General features: G+C 35.5%; 1 protein-coding gene across 1 annotated transcript; it reads left to right on the forward strand.

The window, feature by feature from the left end:
* The first annotated feature begins 2063 nt into the window (after nucleotides 1–2063).
* On the forward strand, nucleotides 2064–8539 carry LOC105315006 (serine/threonine-protein phosphatase 6 regulatory ankyrin repeat subunit B-like). The gene is made up of 8 exons (XM_020004675.1): nucleotides 2064–2339; nucleotides 2382–2501; nucleotides 3548–4272; nucleotides 4322–4361; nucleotides 4437–4640; nucleotides 4719–4844; nucleotides 4893–5112; nucleotides 5524–8539. Exons 1-8 carry the CDS (start codon nucleotides 2321–2323, stop codon nucleotides 8303–8305), a joined length of 4236 nt encoding a protein of 1411 aa, XP_019860234.1. The 5' UTR covers nucleotides 2064–2320; the 3' UTR covers nucleotides 8306–8539.
* The last annotated feature ends 203 nt before the right edge of the window (nucleotides 8540–8742 follow it).

The following is an 8742-nucleotide window of genomic DNA, read 5'->3' on the forward strand; positions in this document are numbered from 1 at the left end:
CTGAAGTCGGAATCAGATCAAACTTTCTACACAGAATAAGGACATCGTTATGTATCAAAAAATGTAATAAAAATTTGGAGTGATTTTGGAGCCATTTTTTGAAAAAACCATGGGCTATAGTACAGGGTATATATTACCTCTTCCTTCTCCTTGTATCCTATTCCAAGAGGCAGTGACGGTTCAAATATATTACCAGCTGTATATTTAGTACTGACAGTACCAATAGTGTCACCATTAATTAACAAATTAATAATAATAACACCATTAATGATGCTACTATTGATAGACTACAAGAGAGAAAGATAGTGTTACTATTTATAGACTACAAGCATTAATAATGTTACTATTTATAGATCATACTACATGTTCATACAATGTTATTCCATGTGTTTATTGCCAATGGAGTATCTGCTGATACATGTTCATCTGATCCATTCTCTCCTCTTAATCTCAAATCAATGATTCCATTTGACATTAATGCGATACTGATACTAACACCTGATTTTGATGATACCGTGATCACATCAGTGGCGTAGCCAGGGTAGGGCACAGTGGGGCACATGCCCTACCAGTCTATGCTTGTGCCCTACCAACTGTCATAGTGTTCTGACTGTTCTCTTGTCTATAAACTCCTTCCTCTCCCTCTTGTCCATAGTGTGCCCTACCACCATCATAACCCTGGCTACGCCACTGGATCACATGACCGTCACCTGATAATTGTCTCAAAGAGAAACTCAAACTCCACGTACTATAAATGAAATAACATTACAGCACATATAAATGATACCATTCCTGGTTCCCATACCTTCTCCTCAATGGCAGTCCATTGTAAGAAAGCAGTGAAAAGTGTAGAAGATCAGAGTAATAGTATCCGACACTGTATACTGTACCCAACTGATCTACACTAATATCAAATTTCTAATAATAAAGTCATGATGAAATTAAATAAAAATAAAGTAGCTTTTACTGGTTCAGTTGCTGTACAGTAATTAGTTGCTGTCATTGGTTAGTATGAAGGTCCTGAATAATTTATTAATGGAGAGAAGAGACAAAATATACTTTAAGAAAAAAACAATGCATTTCTTACTTGCAGAATGGCCGCCATTTTATCACTAGAATTATTGTGGGTGGGGCTGGTGGTTTTGCGTGGGTGTGTAATTCCTTAATTCCTTTCGACTCCGGTTATGGCTACAAGCCCTTCTTCCTCTCCTTCTTTTGTAAACGTTTGCAATAAAGAATTAAGTGAGTTTGTGGGTATATTTGACATTTAATAAAGTGTATTTCAGGTATTGATGAGTATCACTCAGTGTATGATAAAGTGAAGCCTATTTCTGCTAGTTGGAAGTCATTCGCCATTTCATTGCGTTTGAGAATGAAGCACTATGGTGCAATGGACTCGCCTGCTGGAATTCACTTGAGTGATATGTATTACTTGTACTTTGATATTTTAAGCAATTTGAAAAAAATTATTATTATGGACTGCATAGTTATAATGATAATTAAAATAAGCTATGGGTGTGGTCAACAACTAACTAATTAGCTAAATCATGGCACATGGGTAGGAGAAAGAAGAAAAGCTAAAATTTATTTTAGCATCTGAAGCTGTATTCCAAGAAAGAGTTGGCACAGAAAATTTTTCTAGATATTTAAAAGAGACTGAGAGAGTTTGGTTGCTCCTGCTTTCCCCAGTGCCGCCTGAAAAATTCTCAAAGAGGCTAAATCACAAACTTTGAGCCACTGTAACTCACAAACAACGAAGTTAGGACAAAATCGTTCTTTTTGTTTTTCGTTAGATGGGATTTTCTACCTCTGAAGCAAATCTCAGCCCTGTAGAGTGAAACACGAGCTCTCACCTGGAGAGAGGTCCCCTGGTTTAGCAGTTCACAGCTTTTGGTGCCACGGGATGCTACAAGAGCATAACTAGATGAAAGAAAGCAACTTTATCTGTTGCTAGAAGAAGAAATAGAGCTCTAGACTGCTCAAACAAAAAGATAATTTTTTTTAAAATCAATTAAATTGTGTGGACAGAATGACAGAATGACAACCCAACTGCTTAGTACCCGCCTACGCGAGTCCAATAACTGACATTAATATCATAGAAGCTAGCTCTCATGGAAATGCAATTTCTTGCCTGCAGAAAGTTTTAGAGTACTGGCTAAAGAAAGATTATGATTATGCATTGCATGGCTGGCCCTGCTGGAGGAGAGTGTGTGTAGCTGTTAAAGAAGGAGGTGATCCAGCATTAGCTGATGAAATAGCTCGTGAACATCCTCTACCAGCTACCGTGGGAGTCTCTATTAATGTTATTCATAATGAAGGAATGTCACCTGGTTCAACAGGTATATTTACCAAATTAGGAATGATAGTGAGTATTTTTGTAGGAGGATACAACTCGAATGATAATGACATTTTACTATCACCACCATCAGCTAATAGAAGAGATATCTCTTCTTTTGATGATGCAATGTCTCCTGGAAGTGGAAAATCTAATAGTTCAACATGTAAGCAATACCATACCGTATAGCTTGAAATTTTCGTGGAATGTAAATTTCGTGATTTTCGTGGTTATGGGCTGCCCACGAAATTTAAACCCATGAAATCATTGAAGTGCCATCCCCTTACAGGCTGTGTAAACTGTCAACCACAAAAATTAAACCATGAATTGCCCCACTACGAGTAAACCACGAAAATATCGACCCACGAAAATATCAAGCTATACGGTATTTTATGAATAATAATTTTGCAAATCCTTAAAATAACTTCATCTGCAGACTAAATTTCTGCAGTTTTAACATGGGTCAAGCATGAATTTCATTATTTGCAATTTAAATTTTATGTTTTTATGTATTCACAAATCACAAAACTACATCCTCTACAGTAATTTCATGCTACCATAGATTGGGAAGTCTTCAACTTACAAATAATTGTTTTGAAATTTTTTCTTGTAATTTTGTTGTTATTAATCATTTTTATGAGTCATGAGATTCCAATAGTTTTTATAGCCTTAAGTGATAATAGTAGTAAGAGTAGAGTGTAGTCCTTACAAATGAAGTATTTATGCAAGTACGTCTGGGCGTGACTAGGAGGCGTGACTAGGAGGCGGAGCCCCTTAATACTTTACATTCTTCTAGTATACTGTATAGCTAGAAATTTGCAGTGTTAGAATTTAACGAATTGGCCCTAAAAGAGGTTTGAAGGTTAAATTTTGACAAAATTTAAACCGTGTGCAGCATGCTCCTACAAAAAATTGGAGACTAAAATTTTGAAATGCACCTCAATTTTCCAAATGCGCCAAAGTTTTCTCCACCAAATTTTCAAGCTACATGGTATGCTAATACCTGAAAAATCAAACAACTCATATTATTTGTAATAACAACATAATAAAAATGTAAAAGTACCAAAATTAGCACATCAACCATTTTCCAATTTTATTAATTCATATAAAAATGGTTAACATTCAAATTAGTCCTCACTTACATTGCATGCCAGGAAATGATCTTATACATACGTAGCTATAATACCCAGTGACGGCAAAAATTCATTTTAGGTGCTGATGGATATGGCTCTTCTGAAAAAAGTTTCCACTTGACAAGCGAGTTACACGATCTACAGGAAGAATTTGATGAGGCGTTTCGTATTACAAAAAAATCCTTTGAATCAAGTGATTTACCTGAAATCATTGACTACCTCCAAACACATGTCAAATCAATACTTGGTCCTAAAAAGAGACAACAAACAACAGCTCAATCAGCAGTTAGAGAAGAATTTGAATGCATTAAAACAATACCAAAACTATTTTCTGTACTACAAGACAAGTACGTGTCATGGTTCAACTATAAACTAATGATAAAACTTGTTGGAGTATTTCTACCTGAAAATCGTTTGCTGAAGAGAACTTGGTCAGAATATGAAGAGAAGTTAAAGGATTATTTTATAAACAGTGGTGGACTATTGAAAGATGCCGATGCTGTACAGTTTGGTGTAAAAGGTGTTCCTCCTGGTACACGAGTAATGATTGCTAAAGTTGACAGAGAAGACTACACACTGGATGACCTTTTCTTCTTTCGTAGAGCAATACCAAAAGGTTTAGATGTTCCTGAATATGATCTTTACTTCTGTTTTGTTCACGTTGGCTCTCTCTGTTTGGGTTACCTCATTCCTGAGTATCTTTATTCTTTATTATTTCCTCTAACTACAAAGCTACAGCAACAGTTAGCTAGTATTGGTATCACTGAACTAATATGTGGTGAAGATAAGTATGATCTAAGAGAGGTTTGTGATGTCATAAAATACAATTTTAATATTATTATTTATTTTACAGTTCTCAATAAAAGAGGTTAAGCACTCATCCACTGATATTGGTAAGTACATGAACTGACCTTTAGTCAATCCCTCCATACATAACTTGTATTACTAATAATATTCTTCATTTATAGATATATGTGATCCATTATGGTATGAGAATACCAGTACACCATTACATGAAGCAGCTTGGAGAGGATTAAAAGATGAAGTACAATGGCTTCTTGACAAGTTTGGCTATAGCACATATCATCGTGGTCTTCATGGTTGGACTCCATTACACTCTGCATCATATGGTGGACACATTGAGATCCTTCAACTACTCATCGATCAATATGGTATTGATCCTAATGAAGGTGATGATAATAGTGTATCTAGTATACATATGGCATCTTATAAAGGCCACTTATCTATAGTACAATATCTAGTAGACACGTGTGGCGTTCCTCCTGATCAACCAGACAATAGCAATAACACTGCATTACTGTACTCAGCAATGGGGGGCCATTCTGACCTAGTGGAATTCTTCATTGAGAGAAATTGTAATACTTCTCAGATTAATTGCGTTAGTGCTTCTTTATCATTGTTAGCTTGTATAAGTGGAGAGTTAGCATTAGTCCACAAGCTTGAATCATTAAACCTCTTCTCACCAGATTCGACTGATTTTTATGGATCTGGAGTATTGCATTATTTATCTAAGAGCAATAACGTTAATAAGGTTGAGCTTTTTAAGTATCTTTTAAATCGATATCAATTATCCATTGATGTAAAGGATCGATGTGGTAGGACTCCACTTCATATTGCTTCATGGTATGGTTCATCATCAGTTGTTGAGTATATTGTTAGTATTCAAGGTAATGAAGCATTATTAGTTAATGATAATGATGGTTTGTCATGTTTACATTATGCAACTGAAGCAGGTGCACATATTCCAGCTGGTATTGTGTATAGTAAGCTTTTGGCACAAAGTCATGCACAAGTTATTAGTATTATTAATAATATTAGAATAAAAACAAATATTGATTTTATTAAACAAAATGAAAGAGTTAAAATGTTTTCTTCACTTCTCAAGAAAGCTAGCACTTGCCCTAACTTTGACATCAATGCCACTATAAATGTTGGTCTGTCATTACTTCATTTTGCATCAGACAGTGGCAGTACATTACTAGTGAAAGCATTAGAAGAATATAATATCAATTGTACATTAACTAATGATGGTAGGTCTCCAGTACATTATGCTACCGGGTCAGGTTCTACTAGTGTATTAAGTTATATCATATCTCAGTATAATCTCAATGCTAATGATACTGATACTGATGGTCATACACCATTAGTCTACTCCTGCCTGTCAGGTAGTATTAATTCTGTTAAATATCTTATTAATAATCATAACAGTGATCTTAATATCACTGATAATGATGGTATGACATGTCTTCATCATTCTTGTCATAATGGTCATATTGATATCACTCAATATCTCATTGAGGTACAGCATTGTGATATTAATAAAACAGATAATGAAGGATGCACGTTAGTACATCATGCTGCATGGAGTGGTAACTTTGATTTAGTTCAGTATCTTATTACTGAACAAGGTTTGTCTCCTACTGCAGTTGATAAGAATGGCCTCACTGCTTTACATTATGCCTCATGGTCTCTTAACTTATCTCTTGTTAAAGAATTAATAACTACCTATCAGTTAGATCCTCATCAAGCTGACAGTAATGGTAAGCTACCAATTCATTATGCTGCTGAATCTGGTGATATTTTACTACTGGAATTATACATGAAGGATTATAAGTGTAGTCTGAGCCTAACAGATAACAAAGGTTGGAATGTTATTCATTTTTCATCATTAAAAGGTCACACTCACTTTATCAATCATATCACCAGTCAGTATCCTCAATACATTAGTTTACTACACTCTACTAGCAATGAGGGTAGGATACCATTGCATTTAGCCTGTGGGAGTGGTAATATTCAATTGGTCACATTTCTAATAAATGATATGAAATGTGATGTCAATGCTAAGAGTACACGTGACAGTTCATGTGTCACATTTGCCTGTTTATCAGGTAATCTTGATCTAGTACAATTACTAATACAACAGTATAAGCTTAAGCCTATCAATATTAATAAAACTGGTTTCTCAGTATTACATGCAGCAGCACAGGCTGGTCATACTCATATACTGGAGTGGTACAGTCAGGAGTATAGTGTGGATGTTACTAATCACACTGACAATAACAAGTACACACTAGCTCATTCAGCTGCTTATAAAGGTAAGCTACATTGTCTACAGGAACTGATCAACAAGTATCAGTGTGATGTTAATGCCACTAGCACTGATGATGGTAGCACAGTTCTTCATAAAGCATGTGAAGGAGGTCATGTTCCTGTTGTACTTTATCTCACTAGTCTTCCTCAGTGTAATGTAGCAGCTAAGACTTCTAATGGATCAACAGCTCTTCACATTACCTGTCAGCACAGTGGCTCTCTTCCTATACTCAAACATCTGGTAGAGAATCATCAGATAGATCTGTGTGCTGTGAATGATGAGGGAATGGCTCCTATTCACTCAGCATGTAGTAATGGAAGATTGAACTTGATCCAGTACATTATAGAACACATACCATCATCACTTGAACTACCTCACAGTACAGATGGTCGTACTCCATTCCTTATTGCAGTGTACTTCAATCAGTTAGAAGTTATTAAATATCTTATTAGTAAGAAGTGTAATCTATCAGCTACTGATGTTATAGGGTATGAAGCAGTTCACATATCAGTATGGAGGGGTCACTTGAATGTATTGAAGTATCTCATTGATAATAATTATTGTAATCCTAATGCAACTGATCATCAAGACCATACACCACTACATTTTGCTGTAGCAAATGAACTGTTTGAAATATTAGAATATTTAATAGAAATAAAACCAAGTTTACTTATTAATGCACAAGATAAAGATGGTAATACACCATTACACTTTGCTTGTATGAGAGGACAACAGAAAATGGTATCACTTATAACCAGCTCTACTGATATCAATATATTAATTACTAACAAGAAAGGACAGACACCATTACACTTAGCAGCTGCCTCTGGTCATAAGGATACCGCTGAAGCTTTACTGTTCTCAGTCACTGATAGTTCTACTCATCATGATCTCCTTACAGCTACTGATAATGAAGGATTCATTGTATTACATACAGCTTGCAGTAATGGCCATATTGATGTGTTTCGTTATTTATCTAGTATTTATCCTCAAGGTGTTAATGTAATGGATAATAGAGGACGTGGTTTACTTCATGCAGCATGTGAGGGAGGAGATATTGGAATAGTAAGAACACTAATTGAGACACATGGACTGGATCCTTTAGCAGAAGATAAAGATGGCATCACTTGCTTACACTTACTAGCTAAAAAAGGTAACATTGTAGTATTCCAATACTTGAGACACCATGTTCATTCAAATGCTGCACCAAGAGACAAATCAGGTCGTACTCCTCTTCATTATGCATGTCTCTTCAATCGTAATGAGATGGTACTGTATCTCATTAATATTTGTCATTATAATCCTGATGATCCTGATAATAATGGATACACTTCAGTTCATGGAGCATGTGAAGCTGGTAATTTTGAGCTAGCCCTATACTTCCTAACAGAGCGTGGTTGTAATGCACAAGCTAAAACAAAAGACCAGGAGACCCTCCTTTATTACGCTATCAAGAGCTCCAATTTAGAAATGGTTCGATTTTTAACTGATGTTATGAATTTAGCTCCAACTCCTATTGATTTTGAAGCAGCTCAGTCCAACAATGTGATATTGAAACACCTTGAAGAGACTAGGAAAAATTCAAAAAATGTAGCAGAGAGTGAGACATTAAGACATGATACAAACAAACTTGACCAGTTTATGAAGGACGTGTCACAAATACTCCCAAACAGGACATACCAGAATTACCTGCTGTTGATAAATGCAGCAGGTCAATTTACCTAAATTTAATCATTACTTCATCTTAAATCATGACACCAATAATCAATACATAATTTTTTATCACCTTGACCATCATATTTTACCACCTTACCACCATCTAACTACCTTACACCACTTTAGTACCATCATCACCATTACACCATATACCCACAATGGTTACCAATATCACCAGTCCTATACGATATCGTATCTTAAACACCATCTTACCATTACACCTATCACCACCTTATCACCATCCCACCACCTTACATACCATTGTATCACCATTGTACTATTACACCATACACCAATGGCTACCAATATCACCTATACAATACTTGTGTGATATCTTGTATCACCATTAATCTTAACACCTAATAAGATTGACATTAACACCATTAGCCTATTGTCATCTTAGTACACCAAATACCCTGTACCATCTTATTACCAATGTAACCATA

Source organism: Amphimedon queenslandica, unplaced genomic scaffold (genome assembly GCF_000090795.2).
Source record: "Amphimedon queenslandica unplaced genomic scaffold, v1.1 AMPQUscaffold_12044, whole genome shotgun sequence".
NCBI classification, from domain to species: Eukaryota; Metazoa; Porifera; class Demospongiae; order Haplosclerida; family Niphatidae; genus Amphimedon; species Amphimedon queenslandica.

What these genes read in the sequence shown, in the direction of transcription:
- LOC105315006 (XM_020004675.1), top strand. An exon ending in GCACTCATCCACTGATATTG is followed by an intron (nt 4,362 to 4,436) that starts GTAAGTACATGA and finishes CTTCATTTATAG; the next exon opens with ATATATGTGATCCATTATGG. An exon ending in CCACTTCATATTGCTTCATG is followed by an intron (nt 5,113 to 5,523) that starts GTATGGTTCATC and finishes TAATGATGGTAG; the next exon opens with GTCTCCAGTACATTATGCTA.